Source organism: Metarhizium album (genome assembly GCF_000804445.1).
Source record: "Metarhizium album ARSEF 1941 chromosome Unknown scaffold_2, whole genome shotgun sequence".
NCBI lineage: Eukaryota > Fungi > Ascomycota > Sordariomycetes > Hypocreales > Clavicipitaceae > Metarhizium > Metarhizium album.
This window is the reverse complement of record NW_024467576.1, coordinates 941,001-957,213: the sequence shown is the minus strand read 5'-3', so window position 1 is coordinate 957,213 and position 16,213 is coordinate 941,001. Positions and strand designations below refer to the sequence as shown.

General features: G+C 57.8%; 7 protein-coding genes across 7 annotated transcripts; 3 read left to right on the top strand and 4 right to left on the bottom strand.

Annotated features, from left to right (window-relative positions):
* Positions 1-844: 844 nt before the first annotated feature.
* On the top strand, positions 845-1,239 carry MAM_01408 (60S acidic ribosomal protein P2; the record flags this gene model as incomplete). The annotated part of the gene is made up of 2 exons (XM_040820207.1): positions 845-1,003; positions 1,066-1,239. The coding sequence occupies 2 exons, from the start codon at positions 845-847 to the stop codon at positions 1,237-1,239; spliced, it is 333 nt and encodes a 110-aa protein (XP_040681695.1).
* A 642-nt stretch (positions 1,240-1,881) lies between these two features.
* On the bottom strand, positions 1,882-2,542 carry MAM_01407 (uncharacterized protein; the record flags this gene model as incomplete). The annotated part of the gene is made up of 2 exons (XM_040820206.1): positions 1,882-2,400; positions 2,465-2,542. 2 exons carry the CDS (start codon positions 2,540-2,542, stop codon positions 1,882-1,884), a joined length of 597 nt encoding a protein of 198 aa, XP_040681694.1.
* A 2,462-nt stretch (positions 2,543-5,004) lies between these two features.
* Positions 5,005-6,839, bottom strand: MAM_01406 (glucosyltransferase; the record flags this gene model as incomplete). Its single annotated transcript, XM_040820205.1, has 2 exons — positions 5,005-6,539; positions 6,605-6,839. The coding sequence occupies 2 exons, from the start codon at positions 6,837-6,839 to the stop codon at positions 5,005-5,007; spliced, it is 1,770 nt and encodes a 589-aa protein (XP_040681693.1).
* Positions 6,840-7,167: 328 nt separating this feature from the next.
* MAM_01405 (pH-response regulator protein palC) lies at positions 7,168-8,683 on the top strand (the record flags this gene model as incomplete). Its single annotated transcript, XM_040820204.1, has 2 exons — positions 7,168-8,346; positions 8,405-8,683. The coding sequence occupies 2 exons, from the start codon at positions 7,168-7,170 to the stop codon at positions 8,681-8,683; spliced, it is 1,458 nt and encodes a 485-aa protein (XP_040681692.1).
* Positions 8,684-10,604: 1,921 nt separating this feature from the next.
* Positions 10,605-11,592, bottom strand: MAM_01404 (succinate dehydrogenase iron-sulfur protein; the record flags this gene model as incomplete). Its single annotated transcript, XM_040820203.1, has 3 exons — positions 10,605-10,928; positions 10,996-11,147; positions 11,235-11,592. The coding sequence occupies 3 exons, from the start codon at positions 11,590-11,592 to the stop codon at positions 10,605-10,607; spliced, it is 834 nt and encodes a 277-aa protein (XP_040681691.1).
* A 967-nt stretch (positions 11,593-12,559) lies between these two features.
* On the top strand, positions 12,560-13,816 carry MAM_01403 (5-azacytidine resistance protein azr1; the record flags this gene model as incomplete). Its single annotated transcript, XM_040820202.1, has 2 exons — positions 12,560-12,566; positions 12,642-13,816. The coding sequence occupies 2 exons, from the start codon at positions 12,560-12,562 to the stop codon at positions 13,814-13,816; spliced, it is 1,182 nt and encodes a 393-aa protein (XP_040681690.1).
* A 586-nt stretch (positions 13,817-14,402) lies between these two features.
* MAM_01402 (uncharacterized protein) lies at positions 14,403-14,872 on the bottom strand (the record flags this gene model as incomplete). Its single annotated transcript, XM_040820201.1, has 2 exons — positions 14,403-14,770; positions 14,848-14,872. The coding sequence occupies 2 exons, from the start codon at positions 14,870-14,872 to the stop codon at positions 14,403-14,405; spliced, it is 393 nt and encodes a 130-aa protein (XP_040681689.1).
* Positions 14,873-16,213: the final 1,341 nt, after the last annotated feature.

Below are 16,213 nucleotides of genomic sequence, written 5' to 3'. Positions count from 1 at the left end.
CTCGTCAGGCAAGGTGTCGTAAATCGACGGTCTCGACGAAGCAGAGGAACGCGGGGCGTGAGCCAGTGTCTAGGCTTTGAAACGACGATGAACTCCTGCGATAGACAAGAGATTCAGGGAAGAAAAGATACCGGTAGAAGTCCCAACAGGCCACAGCACAGAGCAGAACAAGTGAAGCAAACAGTCCGAGGTTGACGCCTGGACAGCGCTGCAGCGGCCGACTCCATGGCTAATGTACGCTTCTGGGGGTGGGCGCCAAATGGGCGAATAAAAAACGCCACAAGCTCTCGGACGCAAGCCGGGCACGTGATGCCCAACCTTTGTAGCTCGAAGTCGACCAGATTGTCTGTGGCGGTGCGACTCTAAGAGGTGAGCACGACTTGTCAGGTGGCTAGTGAGACACGAATACGTACCAACGCAGTCTGTCCGTGGCGCAGAAAGCGTACGCCGTTGGTGCCCCCACATTTCCATTCCCCTTGAACCCGAGGTCCGCCCTAACTGGTTTCGCTAATCACGTTTTGGTCGCCCACAGGGTTGCAAAATTGGCCTGCCACTTTTGTGCGGCTCCGCCAACTTTTTTCTGCTTGTCTCCAACTCCAACCACACCTCACCGAACTCGAAGGCTTCAGTCTCCGCCCAACTTGCGGTTAAATTGATTGATTTCTCGTGTTTCTTGACACTGAACTCGTGAGTACGCGCTCCGGATCTCCCGTGAGGCTCGCAAGGCGTCCCGATTCGTTGTCGATTCTGGTTCATTGCTTGTCGCCCTGGGATAACTCAAACGCTTCCAGCATCGAGCTCAAAAAAGTCTAACCAAAGCTTCAATTACAGTCGCCACGTTAAAATGAAGCACCTGGCCGCATACCTCCTTCTCGGCCTCGCCGGCAACAACTCTCCCTCTGCCAAGGACATCAAGAACGTCCTCTCGGCCGTCGGGATCGAGGCTGACGACGACCGCCTGAAGACTCTCCTCTCCGAGCTTGAGGGCAAGGACATCGCCGAGGTACGGGACCAGTGCTCCATTTTCCGACACGCAGAGTTCTTTGATGCTAATCGCTGCCACAGCTCATCGCCGCCGGTTCCCAGAAGCTCGCTTCCGTTCCCTCTGGCGGTGCTGGCGGTGCCGCCGCTGCTGGTGGCGCTGCCGCGGCCGGTGGTGCCGCCGAGAAGGCTGAGGAGAAGAAGGAGGAGGAGAAGGAGGAGTCCGATGAGGACATGGGCTTCGGTCTGTTCGACTGAGTGGTTTCTTTGGAGAGGCCAGCAGGGTTACGGCGCACGAATTTTTCGGAAAAGTTCAGGTCGGGTTGTGCCACGGTTCGTTAATGTCTTGTCTAAGGGCGCAGGGGGATCGGCCGATGGACTGGGCTGGCGTAACTGCTTTTACAACAACGCGGGCGTGGTAGATGCCGGTTCGTGGAATTTTACGACTTGCAACTTTCTGACTGACGCCGTCCTTTGACTATGCTGTGCATGTGACGGACCTGTGATGATTACACTCTGCCCCCCATATCAAGGTACTGTAACCCAATGAATCCCAACGCCGCGCTAATGCAACCAAATAGATGACCAAAAAAAGTAAAGACAAATGAAAAAAGAAAATAATGAGTAAATCAAACCAAAGCCACCCTCCCTCCGTCTACTATCGCTTCGCCCACGATGACGGCCGATAAGACGCTTCCTCCTCCCCTGACCACGAAAACCTCGCCGGTAAATGAGCATCTGCCATGGTAGCAGGATAGCTTGGCAACGGCGTGTTCCCGGGATCTGGCGTCGTGGGCAGTTCTGCCGGGGGCTGCCACTGCGGAACACCCTGGTGACCCTGCATTGTAGAATACCCCCCGGGAGACATGTACGTGGTTACGGGCGAAGCCTGGCTGTCAGTCAAAGCGCGTCAGTGACCCGGAGGACCGCCGTGTCAAGTTCACGAGAGCCAGCATACCAAGTGTACTGGGCTCCGTCCCACGTCTGGGGATCCGTTGGGGAGACGGCATCGTGCTGGTTATTCGCCACCGTGCTAGTCGACGCCCAAGACTGCTCACGATGCAATACCGGGACTTGCGGCTGTTCAGGCTGCTTGGGCGCATTCAGCAGCCACGGAGGATACGCCTCGTGGACCATTGATGGCCCGGGCCATTTCTGCTCCTCCAGCGCCGACGATCCGCAGTGCTTGCATCGGAAGCCCTTTCTGGCGCAGATGATGGCCGCGGACGCAACCACCAGGACGACGACGGACGCGGCCACTCCCACGGCGATGACCACCAGGCACATTGCGCCGTAGGAGTCTCTGCCTTCACTCCGTCGGGTGAAGGGGCTCTTGGCGGAGGTGCCCGCGGCGCGCATGTCGGCGTGCCTCGGGGCCAGCGAGGACGTAGTGAGAGGCTGGGCGGCGTCTCGAATCTGCTGCATACACGTGAGTTGGTGAGTGGCAGATCGGCGAGGTCATCTTGGTGCACGACTATCTGACCTTTGGCCCCAGTACTTTGCGCGGCACAACGGCGTCCGCCGTTTCCGCAGCCGGCAACGAAGATATTGACGGCAGCATGCTTGCATGTGGTGCGGAATGGTCTCCCGAGGCCGGTCTATTCGCAGGGGCTGCGTCTCCAAGCACAACCACGGAGAGTAACAACTGTACAAGGAGAAGAAGAACCGCCATGTTGCTCCGCGCCCAGCGCCAAGTGTCAGCGACGGAGGAGGGGGCGTTTGTCTTTGGGGCAGGGATGAATCGAGACTTGCTCGAGATGATTATGCCACATAAATGTACAGACGTTGCACTCTCGACCCGAACCGCCGCGGTGATGGCGGCACGCAGACTCGCGACTTATATAACCAGATGTCCTCGCATGCAGGCCATCGCTTGATCCACCGCCTGCCACGCTCCGTCGACGCCGTTCGGGGTGTCCAGAATTCCCAGAGACAGGAGAGGCCGTGTGGCCAAGGCTCAGTTTCACACCTTTGATTGGTTTCATGGTCCCCAGGTGCGTGTGTATGCCTGTGAAGCCTTGCCAACGGTCGCCAGGAACCCGTTTCTGGGGTCAGCATCGTGTCCCATCCGCCACCACCAGCCGGGGAGGGGACGGGGAGGAGGGGAGTCGGATCGGGAGGCATCTCATCAGCCAGCTTCTCTTTGTTACGGGCCCTTCGCCTTGGGGGAAGCTCAGACCACGACCACGAGCCAGCAACAAAGCCGGAAACGGCAACTCGACTAGCCTCGTTTCGCGATTTTAATTCCCGCGTGGGCTCTTGTGGGCTCTTCCTGCTCGACGCAGCCTGCGTGCGGATACGGGGACGGGGATATGCGCACGATGCTGGTGCTAATGCAACGGGCGCAGCGGCACGGGTGCATGGCATGAACCGCGCGGGGGCAGAGGAGGAGGAGGAGGAGGACGGAGACCCGTGCAGGCTTCTGCTAGTCGAATAAATCCCTGAGGACCTGCCGGATGGGGGGACGGGACCATGACTGTGAGTTCGAAATTCGACGAGGCTGGGAAAGCCTGGTACGTCCCTGCGCGGGCGTCTCATCTGCGGACCGGCACGATGCTGCGACCTTGATGGCAACAGCTGCGAATGGGCGACCACGACGAGAGGCCGAACCAGAACAAGCGTATTGGACCAAGCCAGGTGAGTGACTTGCGTCTCTGGGGAAAGGGAGGGAAAGGCCACATGATGCAGTCTCGACAGGTGCTGATGTCGCTGCATGTTCCACGAACAAGCCTGTCTGTCCTGTTCACGAACCATTCGTCACACCTCCCTCGACGGACGAGCTGAACGGAACCAACAACAGTATAACCCTAGGCCCGTCCGTCCGTCCCCTCGAGTGCCGCTCGCTCCGAATCGTCTACCCCCCCCCCCCCATGAGCCCTCGCAGCCTCCGCTGACAGATCGCCAAGCGCAAGCGTTTCATCCTGCAACCAGACAACAAAGACGTGCTGTGCTGTGGAACGGTGCTCACATCTTCAAACTAGGCAGACGCATATACACCCGCCGGGGGTCTGGGCGACCTGACAAACCAGAAACCCAGGGCCTCACGAGACCACGTACGCGTACGGCGGCCATATCGTCCCTCCCAAACGTCGCTGAAGCCGATGCCAAGGTCGGGGTGCAGCATGCCTCATCCGCCGCCACTGTGGACATGAATCCCCAAAATAACAGGGACTTCATCCGTGTCCTGTGTCTTCTGACGGAAACAATACGCGTCCCGCCCGCCCGCCAGTGCTGCGAGTACTTTAGCTTGTGTGAGCCGCACCGCGCCCAGATCACCAGCCGGCCAGAGAGACGACAGCCCGGTCACGGTTACGGGGGAAAAGCCGTGGGGCTCTCACCCGATGGACGAGGACTAGGGCTGGCCATGAAAACGAGAACTCCCCCCCCCCCCTTCGGACTTGGGAATTGCGAATTGGAGCGTGTCGTGTCTGGCGGGACAACTCGCGGCAGGGAGGAAGCGTCGTCTTCATGTGGTCATGGTCGTCGAGGGTTTCTTTGTTTCGCGCCGGCGATTGTAGATTGGTATTTCTTTCGCCAAGATGCTTGAGGGTGCAGACAAAGAAGATTATGTCCGTCGGGGCGTATAGTCGTCGTGCTTGAGCCATCACCTTGACTCGCCGGAAGTCGAAGCGGGATATTAAGCGACGACCCAGATCGCGGACGAGACGCATTTGTCCTGCGAAATCGGCCGCATTGCCATGGTTGCCGAGTCTGCTTTAACGGCATGGGCAACTTTTCATTTGCTACTATCGTATCTCTTGGAATTCACGCGGACGCACTGCTCGCAAAGGTCACGTGTGTGTGCAGCTTCTACCGAAAGAGAAGCCAAACCAACACAACGAGACGAAAAGGTTGGGTCTGATTTGTGCTTGACATCTCCTGAAACAAGCCACTGTGCGGCGTTCTTGCCAGGCATTTACTTTGCTGCATGCTGCGCGCAGTAGCTTACGGTTCGTATTGTATCGAGTCTGTCTAATTTTCCTCTCACCCTATCCTCTATGTAGTATTCATAGTACAACAACATCATTGCGTCTTCGTCTTTGGCGACTTCCACGTCACCAGACCACTATCTACCAGCACTTTCCAGAAACACCAAAAGTAACACAGCATGAAACCGGCGCAACCGACGCCGACATTGGCCACCACCCACAAATCCGGCTTGTCGGCGGGCGGAGGCACCATGGCGTTGACAAAATGCCAAATGCCCATAAATACATAGAAGCACGAATGAATCATAAAACTTGCCCACTGCTTGAGTGCGGGCCCGGCCTCCATGAACGGGGCGGTCCAGCACGTCGGGGGGAGTCCAACAAGGTACGCCCACAACAGGGTCAACACAGCATATGGCACAGCGAGATCTACTCTGCTGAGCAGTGGGAACATGGTCCAGGCTCCGAGAAGGTTAGCGAATCCGACCCACGATCGCGTGTCGCCATTGAGTCCCTGCTTCCCAGCAAGCAACAGGGTCATTGGCATCAATGGGAGGAGGACGCTCTTCTCATGGACCTGGTAGCTGAACAAGAAAAATCCCCAGGCGGTGGCCGCAAGTGCTGACGGCAAGAGTTTTTTATCCGGGCGAAGGAAGAGTACCAGATTTGGGGGTACAATGGACAAGAGCGTGGCGCCAAGGGCCGCCTTTTGCAGCACGTCGGCAGGGAACTTGCGAAGCTTGAGGACCACGTTGACGGCGCACCAGAAGTTGGCCACCTTGTCCTCGAACAGTCCTCTGGAGAAGGGGAAGATGCGGTGCAGCATCTGAAACAGTTGCTCTACCACAGCACAAAGAGCAGAGCGCCTATCGAGATATTGACCAACGGCAGGGAGCAGCGGAAGCGGCGGCGGCGGCCCGTCCGCGTCAGGGCGGGCGTCCACTCCCCTATGCCTGTCGTATAGTGTGCCGATGATCGGGGGTAGGATCAGAGCCGCGAATGAGGCAATCGTGACCGAGGCGATGCCGACAAGCCGCATTGCGTTGACACGAGGCTGCACGCATTTCCCCAGCAGGTAGGCGAACACGGTGAAGGCATAATAGAGCGCCATTTGTTTGAAGCCAAGGGCGGCCACGAAGAAGACAGCCGCCCACTTGTATCTTTCGGCCGACATGCTGTTGATGCTGGCGAGGACAAGGCCGAGCATGACGGTGTTGTACTGAAAGTGAACATGGTCGACTAGGATGGTGGCAGGTTGCATCAAAATGGCCACGAGGGCCACGGAGCTGGTCCAGGCAGCCACGCCATTTAGTTTGCTGTATCGTCGAGCAAAGACCACGGCCGCGGGGATGTAAATGAGGTACTCGGAAATGATGACTGTTGCCCTCATGAAAGTTTTCAACGTCGGGTCGTGGGAGCCTCGGGAGGTAAAAAGCGCGAACCAGGAGGGCTCGATCAAGCCTCCAATCCTGCCCATGAGCCAGCTGTGGTACGCCGTAAGAGGCGGATAATCGAGCCCCCACCATTGCAGGTCATGGAAATACCATTGCGAGATGGGAAGCTGCGTCGTCACCTCCATCCAGTGTCGTTGCGCTTCATAGTCACCGAACATGGGAGGGCGTTGGAAGCCTGCGTAGGGACGTCTTCTGTTAGACATGTTCAACCGCCGTCCAGTCTGCGTTGCGTTGGCTCACCAGAATAACCCCAGAGGCCTGCGGCCCATCGGAACAGGCCAACGACCATCAAGATTGCTGGAAGCACTTCCCATTGTGTAGACGACGTCCGGGCCGGCCACATAAACGCCGCCAAGGGGAAGGACGGCGCTCGAACCAGCAGAGCTTCAGATCTCGCCCACGCAGGCTTGTGGCCGCCATTGCCTTGGTTCAGCTTGCGCCTGGACTTGCGAGGTGAAGGGCCTGACCCTGCCATTCTGAGGGCAACGGCGCGGACGAGGTCAATAAGGGGCCGCGCTCGTGATGCTCATCGAGGGAAGGGCGGTGGTCGAGGCACGGCAAAGTGGCTTCATGCTGCTGCTTGATGTGGGTGGAGCTTTGTCCCTTTTCAACGCAACCCTAACCCTATGTCAGCGCATGACGCGATGCGCATAGTGCGGGCTGCACTCCCGAAAACAGTGCAACACATGATGAATCCCAAAGGCCAAGACTTTTTCCTTCCCTTCGCGACATCATGTTGTCTCGGTTTCCAAATCTCGAGAACCACCAGCCGAGGCTCCCTCCGTAGACTCCACTGCACCAAGATGCCTTTCCCTTTTGTTCTCCCCACGACATCCGCATTCTCCTTCTCCTCGTGTTTCAGCTGTGATTCACACCCATCGCTCCCCTTGACCACCAGCGGCCGGCGAGGGGTGGTAAGAGATGCCCTGAAGAAGCACAAACGGTCGCCGCCGAATGCGCGCATCGGAAGTCTGGCCACCGTCGTCTCCAGCATCGACGGCTACCTGCCTTACCTGCTCGCCGTGGACGCTGGCGTGAGCTCGCAGTGCTTGGACGGCGGTGAGGTCATAAGCGTCGTTTTGAAGACGGCGCCGTCCATCGGCTGGAGGCCAACATTATCCGGCGACATTGTCCCTGGTAGAGAAAGATCTCGGATCAAGATCACCTCGTTGGAATATGAAATATTCTTCGTCTTGTCCTCGCTGGCGTATGCATACACCTTGACTGCCAGATCGACGTTGCACCCGTTGTACACGACCACGACCGATTTCTTGGGCATCAAAGAGAGGACGACTGCCGTCACGACGGCCACAAAGTATCTGCTCGATGCTGCGTCGCTGTACGACTACCTGTCCTTGCGGAGCGAGCAAATCTCCAGCACGGCACCATGCGCAGATGTTGCGCCCACCACGGCGAGGGCACTGTCGTCCCTGGCTCTGGCAGAGGCAACACTGCTGGCCGTGCTCAAGGATGATCCCTATCCGGCAGCGGTCGCCCAGGGCCGCAACGAGACCGACAAAGAATGGATGTTCAAAGCCCCCGATATACCCAAAGTACGAGCCCACCTCTTCGCTCGCCTTTGTCTCGCCGCGTCTGAACACGCAGCTGAGGCCGCGTCACTACTACAGTCCGCCGGTTCGGGTACCAACAAGGTGAACCCAGTGCTTCTGAAGTACCTCGAGCATCTACGTCGCACAAGCAGAGCAAAGGCCTGCCGATTCTTCGGCATCGACGCCGAGCTGGGCGGACAGACTGCTGAAGGTATTGGCTGGCTGCGGGTGGGTCTGCAAGAATTAGGCGTCGAGGTCAAGGCGGCGAAACAGCTGAGCTTCGGGCTGAGCAGGCTGAAGAAAGATATGACCGAGAAGCGGGAGGATCGCCGCGTGGAAAGGGAGACGGACTGGGGCTCGGATGCAGGCAGACTTGAGGAGACGAGGATCATTGAGTTGCTTGACAAGAAGTGGAACAAGATCAATGACACCGTGAGCCTACTGCAAGCGATTTGCACTGCTTACGGGTTCGAGCTGACGTGCCTTGTAGATGAACACGAGGGCTATTCCGCCGCCCAGCACTCTCCTGCCCAAAATGCCATCTGGCCGAGAGATCTATACCGTCAAACCGTACCAGCCGCCCACGCTGGATCGGCATGTGTTGGAAGCCATGCGGTCACCACCCGACAGGGAAGACGATCTCGCCGGTGATCTGAGCTCAGATGATGACGCCAGCGGACCATCGGCACCGTCGGGCGCGTTTCCGGGGACATCAGCAGAGTACGGCGTGAATCGCAGCGGCAGTGGTAGCGGCAACGCATACTATTAGTCGTAATATCAGACTGATTCTCATTCAACTCGAATGCATAACAGTTATCTAGCTACCCTGGCATTGCTCGACCCCTCGCGTCTCCTCACCAGCAGCCACGTCATCCGCACATCATCCTCACACGTCAGTCGTGGTGGCCACCGGGACATGCGGCTTCGGCGCCTTGGTCGGCCCTGGACAGGGAGGCTTGGTGATAGCCAGAGGACGGCAATCGGGAACACAGCTGGACCTATTAGCTGGGCCCAACCGCCGGCAATAGGTCTACTCACCCCCCGTACCGTATGCCACATTCGTTTATGGCATCAATGCAAATAGTGCGAGTACTGCAGTTGTCTTTGACTTTGGTGGTAGTTTTGGGGATGGCCGTGCATGGCGGTTCAACAGGCGTCTCATCCTCGCACGGGTTATAACACCTACGTCTCGTCAGTCGAGCTCAACAGATGGCAAGAGCGGAAAAGGAGGAGGGAAAAGTTCATGGGATAACCCATCAAGGGCGCTCTGAAGTGGCAGGGAGAAATCATACCCTCCCCAGCGTTGTCCACAGTTAGTCTGCGCATCAAAACATATCCTTTCACAGGGGCCCGGACCCTCGGCGTACGGAAACGCAGCAACAAGGCTGCCCAAGGCCAGAAATCCCAGAACAGTCTTCATCTCGTACATCAAAGCAAGTGCCGTAGATGGGAAAAAAAACTCGCACACAGCAGCAGCAAAAGAGTTCCGTGTGGCACGCGGTGCGATGAACCAGGCATATATATACCTTGAAGCAACCATCCGCCCTCACACAGACCATACAGTCCCCCCAAAGCAGAACGTACAAACTCACCAGCATGCCGCGGAGAAAAGTCAACTGCTGCTTACTCTCTAGTCCCTCGCGGTCCGTCAATCAGAGGCGCAATACTCGACAAGGCCAGTTCCCCGAGCCGCGGGGGACTCCGGTTCCCCTGCCCCCTTAGACAATACCGCCTCCAGCACCGGCGAGCATGCGCATGCGCTGACGCCGTCGTAGCTACCTACATGCTGCATGGTGATCATCACACTGTCGACTGTGCTGTGCTTTCGTCGTTGCGCGTGCTTCCCGCCCTCGCCACTCTCACCAGTGAGATTCCGCGGCCCAAGGCGCCCTCGTAAAAAGTCCCCCGGCAACCAGGCAGCCTTGCTTCCGCGCCTCACAGCTTGGCGGTGTCATGGTGACGCGCACTCGCGCACAACTTGAGAGCGGCACCGGGAAGCAGACGGCGCCGGAAGGGCCGGGCCACGACCTCTCATGCAGGCGATGACATCTGGGGTAGCCTTGTCCGTGGGCACGTATCGCCACCCGCTCAAATTACCGAGGTAGTCCTCCGTACTCTGGAGTTGTGCATATTTTCTGGTTTTCCGATATACGCATGGATATGCGTGGCCACTTGCGGCAAACCTCGACTCGACGTCTGCACGTCGCCCAACACAGCACGGTCTAGCCCATGAATGTTTGGCCACGACTTCAAATCGGTGGCAATGCAGAGGCGCCAGGAGCCAATGGCAAATAAAGTCGAGCCAGACCGTAAGAGGGAGAAAGGAGGCACAGGGGCCGTACTTGGATAGGAGGAAGACGTGTTCCCAAGACACGGCGCTACTTGGCTGCGAATACCTGGGTACCCAGCAGATAATAGATTGTTTCCCTGGCGTGATTTGCGTACCAACGATGCGTGGAAGAACCATTCGGGTAATTAGAACAAGTTTGTTTCCTTGAAGCTGCTTCTGCCTATCGACATGGACGTACACTACTTATGCTTGTACACAGGGGTCGTGATTATCCCCTTCCCAGACCTCCGCCTCCTCAGCCGCTCTGATTTCACTGCGGCAGCCCTGGCACGGTGACAACAGAAGAAGCCCCCCCCCCGGGCCATTCGGTAGCCACCCAACTGGATTTACTTCACGCGGCTTACGCGAATGCCATCTGCTTCTTGATCTCGGCGATGGCCTTGCCGGGGTTCAGGCCCTTGGGGCACGCTCGGGTGCAGTTGAGGATGGTGTGGCAGCGGTACAGGCTCATGTTGTTCTCGAGGTTGGCGCGACGCTCGGCTGCGCGCTCGTCTCTCGAGTCGGCCAGCCACCGGTAGGACTGAAGCAGAATCGCAGGTCCGAGGTATTCCTCCGAGTTCCACCAGTACGAGGGGCAGGACGTTGAGCAGCAGGCACAGAGAATGCATTCGTACAGCCCGTCCAGCTTCTTCCGGTCCTCCTTGCTCTGACGGTATTCCTTGCCCTGGGAAAATCGTTAGCCAAGCCGACTCCTGTCTTTTCCCGGCGCAGCTGCCAAGAGTCCAACCTACATCAGGAGCGGGGGTGTCGCGCTGCAGGTACGGCTTAATGGACTTGTACTGCTTATAGAAGTAGGTCAAGTCGGGGACGAGGTCTTTGACGACGTAGGTGTGAGGCAGTGGATACAGCTTGACGTCGCTGGAGCTCTCGGCGGGGATTCGGCCTGCACACTGGTGGTCAGTTCCATGATTTTCCGCACAGGCTCCCGCGTCGAGCTCAGACAGATGTCTGGGAATGACGCAGCACGTACACAGGCAAGCTAGGGTGTTCTGGCCGTTGATGTTCATGGCACAGCTACCACAGATGCCCTCGCGGCAACTTCTTCGGAAGGTCAGGGTAGGGTCGAGCTCGTTCTTGATGCGGACAAGGGCGTCCAAGACCATGGGTCCCGTCTTGTTCAGGTCAACAGTGTAGGACTGCATTCGAGGCTTTTCGGAAGGGGTGTCGGGGTTCCACCGGTAGACCTGGAAGGTCTTCATGTTCGGAGCCTGTTCGTGAGAAGCCTCGCTGACCGAGGCCATTGAGCGCGTGAAGCAGGCGCCATGGCGCATGGCTGTCCTGACGGGCAAGCCGAGGGTTCGTAAAGAGGTCGAGCGGAGCGCTGCCATTTTCGCGACGAGGGAGCGGCAAGGTCGGCAAGCGACGAGAAGAGGGGGCAGACAAAAAGAGGTGAAAGCGACAGCCGCCACTGGAACCGACGACACGGCTGTTCGATGGTCAATGGTCAATGTTTCAATGATGACTTCCGCCGCCTGAATCGCGCTGTTGAGGCTCGGGAGAGACGTAGAATGGTATACTCGAGTATGTGTTTTGTCGTGGACTCCAGAGATGAGCGTAGATTGTAGTAGGCTGTAGCCATCCTCGGTTACTGGAACACTGGGACGAAGAGTATCCGGCAGCCAATCAGAGCTGCGACATTGTCAATTCGGCTAACAAGGAGAAAGCCGGGCAGACGCTTGTGACTGGCGGGTGAAGGCCGGATAACAAGAATTCCTCGGGGAGACGGGGGCTCGGAATTGGCATTAGGTAAGGCAAGTCTGTGATTGGACCCAAGGCAAAACCCCCAAGGTTGCACGGCAAGCACGTGGTCGCCATTGGTCATTGGTTGGGGAGGTCGATGTGGGCGAGGGCAACCAGTTCATGCCTGTGACGCTCCCAGATGTCCGCTATCCCACGGCAGCAGCCGCCTGTGATTTACTCGGCCCCCAGCGCGTGCCGGCCAACTTACGGCTGCTCAGCGCGTCGACCCCCCCCAGGCAGCCCGTGGAGAGGTGACGGGCCTCAGCTCCAGAGTGCACATTTCGACTTCCCATGTCCGACTTCAATGCTGACAAAGACCAGGTGACGTCTCGGGCAGGCAGTCGCAACCCCAGAAGTTTTTGGTTCTTGTTCTCGTGACGTCGACGCAAAAGTCTTGCCAGACCCGTCATGGCTGTCTTTCTCGTCTGAGTGCTGCCAGGTCGCTGGACGATCGCACGAGCATACTTGGCCCTCGTGCGTCGAAAATCTTCTTACCCAACCCAGATGGCTGCATCCAGGGCCAGGGTTGCCAACGCGACACCGTGGCAAGCCGCAATGCGAGGTACTCACGAGTCACGGCAACCACGTCTTCTTTTCTTCAAAACAAATCCCAACTGACCATGTCTTTGCTCACCAGTGTCCCCTCTCACTCACACCAAGCACACCTCCGCGCTCGCCTTGCGGCTGCCAAGACCAGACGCTCCCCGGATATCGCCATATTCAACGTCCTCGACACCATTGCCTACACCTCCCCGGTTCTCATACCACATCGCCGCCTCCTTCATCGCCAAAGACTGCCCTTACGACCCATCCGCCCACGTGTTCCACTTCAACCCGTATAACCGAATCCAACCACCCCGTCACCGGCGCCGCTCCTCCCGCCCCAATTCCGGCCACGATGCCTTCTTCGTCAGCCGCATCAACGACTCTGGAGCAGTGGCCTTTGGAATAACTGATGGCGTAGGCGGCTGGGTAGATTCGGGCGTCGATCCGGCGGACTTCTCGCACGGCCTATGCGACCACATGGCGGCCTCGGCGTACGAGCACGATGCGGCAAAAAGCCCGCCTCTGACAGCGAGGAGACTCATGCAGCAGGGATACGATGCCGTGCACAGAGACCGGTCATTACATGCTGGCAGTAGCACGGCCTGCGTCGGAATAGCATCCCCAGACGGAACGCTGGACGTGGCCAACCTGGGCGACTCGGGGTTCCTGCAACTTCGTCTCAACGCCGTAAACGCCTACTCGGAACCGCAAACCCACGCCTTCAACACGCCGTTTCAGCTGTCCCTCATACCGTCAGGTCTCGCCGCACGAATGGCGGCCTTTGGCGGCCAGCAATTAAGCGATTTGCCTCGCGATGCAGACGTTTCCCAGCACCATGTCCGCCACGGCGACGTGCTCATGTTTGCGACCGACGGCGTCCTCGATAACCTCTTCAACCACGACATTCTTAAAATCGCCAGCCGCGTCATGGTCTCGAGCGGCGCCTGGAAAATGACCCCCTCCGGCGGAGTCCGCGTCGCCGACTCCATCGACTCACTAACGAGGCCATCAAGCTTCTTCGCCGAGGCCGAGGCCGATTCCGCCGGCAAGCCCTCCAGGACCGTTACCCTGCAAAGCCTGCTTGCCACAGAACTGGTCGGCGCTGCCAAGACAGCAAGCGTCAACACCAAGGTTGACGGGCCATTTGCCAAGGAAGTGCAGAAATATTATCCCCATGAACAATGGCACGGCGGCAAAGTCGACGACATTTGTGTCGTGGTGGCTGTCGTCTCGGAGGACAACAGCGGATCTCGTAGCAAACTCTGATTAAGCCGAGCGATTGCGTGTACTTTCAAAATACGTGTGCCTCTTGTTTTTTGTTGTTTCAAGGATTGGATATGGCATAGAACTATTGTAGACGAATGCGCAAAGCAACACATAGCTTGGACTAACGTATGGTTAAGCGGGGACCGGCCAGCTTTGGACGGGTCGCGATGTGGACGTGTACTACTCATATTCCATAGCATGCCTCTGTATATCGATCAATGGTACTCACTGACCATTTGGGACATTGTTGTCGTGTTGTGTGCTTTGAATAGCGGCAAGGTGGCAGGGTGGCGGTTTGTGGTACCGCGAGTTGATTGATGATGTCATCGCGCCGGCCATCCGAGACCACGCAGCTCACCACCTCGCGGAACCTACTTGATCACTCTGAATAGACACACTGCAAAGTCTGAAGTTGACGGCAGGGAAAGCCATGACATGATGGACATATACGCGGTACGTCTCCCCGGCATGCCCGGTTCCCGACGCAGCCGTCTGACCGCCCGCAGGCCGGCGCCGTCGCCGCATTCACCGTCGACGTCCTCATTTACCCCCTCGACACCCTCAAAACGCGCTACCAGAGCCAGGACTACCTCTCGGCATATGGGGCCTCTGGCCGGAAAGCACTTGCTCCCAAGGGGCTGTACCAAGGCATAGGGAGCGTGGTCCTGGCAACACTCCCAGCGGGTACTGCATCGCCCTCGCCCTCGCCCTCGTCCTCGCTTTTTGCACGTGCTGACTTGCTTTGGCAGCCGGGCTGTTCTTCTCCACGTACGAAAGGGCAAAGACGGTCCTCGGCGCCCTCCCGCTGCATCAATCCCTCGTCCACGCGTCCGCCTCGGCTACCGCCGAACTGGCCTCGTGTATGGTCCTCGCCCCGGCAGAGGTCGTCAAGCAAAACGCCCAAATGATCCGGCAAGATGGTAGCAAGCCGCGCGGGTCTTCGTCCCTGCGGGCCTGGAGACAACTTGCCGCTGGGGACGCGCCGAGGAGGCTGTTCACGGGGTATACGGCGCTTGTGGCGCGGAACCTACCGTTCACCGCGCTGCAGTTTCCCATCTTCGAGCACCTGCGCTCCTGGGCTTGGGAGAGGAGAAGACGTGGGCGTGGAAGCGGGGAGAGGGGAGTTGTAGAGACGGGGTTGGTGGCGGGTGTGAGCGCGGGAGGCGCAGGGGCTGTCGCGGCTTGGGTCACCACGCCGAGTGATGTTGTGAAGACGAGGATGATGCTGACGGCGGGGAAGTCGGATTGCCGGAGTAGTGCGGGCGGGGGGTGTGAGGGGAAGGCGATGGCGAAGGGGACCTCGTGGACGGTGACGAGGCAGATTTACAGCGAGCGAGGGCTCGTGGGTTTCTTCCGCGGGGGGCTGTTCCGCTGCGGTTGGACGGCGTTGGGAAGTTCGTTGTATTTGGGGACATATGATGGAGCCAAGCTGTGGTTGCAGAGGAGAAAAGGCGAGGCAGATGGCGACGATTCGGCCGTGTTGTGAGGTCATGGGGGACGCGTTTTCGCCGCGAGTCCGTGTATATCGGGTTGGCGGATTGTTTCCTGGGGTTACCAGCCACGCATGACGCCGCCATGAAAGCTGATCGGTATTGACCTGATTTCGGCGGGGATACGGATTGTGGTGTAAGGGTTCAGGTCAGTCCATATTTGGAGATATTTTCTATCCCGCCGTGACGGGACGAGGAATCGTCGTCACACGACTCTGTTACGTCATGCCGACCTGGCAGTTGCAAGGACGGGTGCCCAACGGAAGCAACTTGGACGTTTTAAAAACAAGTCGAGGAACCGCCCGTGTAGCAGTGCTACCCTAACATTGCCCAGTTGTGATGTGGCCGGAATCACATCGCATAATAGTATCGTCACCGCTTCTTCTGTCAATGAGTTGCATTCAAGGCGCATGAGGATCATATCAGAGGCTATATTGATCGGGTGGAAGGTTCTTTGTAACGCAGTCAAAGGTGTAAGTTAATATGTCGAAGGATCAAGAAGCGGATTGACAGAGTTGACTACGTACTTGGCCATGATGAAACGGATCCATCATGATGCAGTAGTTTCTTAAGTTAGGTCATGAGTTGTCAAGTGGCTGCCCCGCAGAGCAACTTGGTGGCGCTTTTGCGTTGATCTATTTCGTTTCCCTTTGGAACAATGCAGTGGCACTTTACAAAGGTTGCTTTTTGTTTCGGGTTTCCAAAGCGAGTGAGTTTTGTTGTCGTTTGATCCTTCTCGAAATAATATTCCGTGTCTTGCACCTTGACATGTTGTCAGACTGTGGACGCAGAGGGGGATTGCAGCCACTTGAATATCCATTCGTCTTGCTCTTCATAATTATTGCTTCCGTGGGTTGGGACTGAAGCCGGGCTGAACTGAGACATCTGTGCTGATCGTTCAGAGACC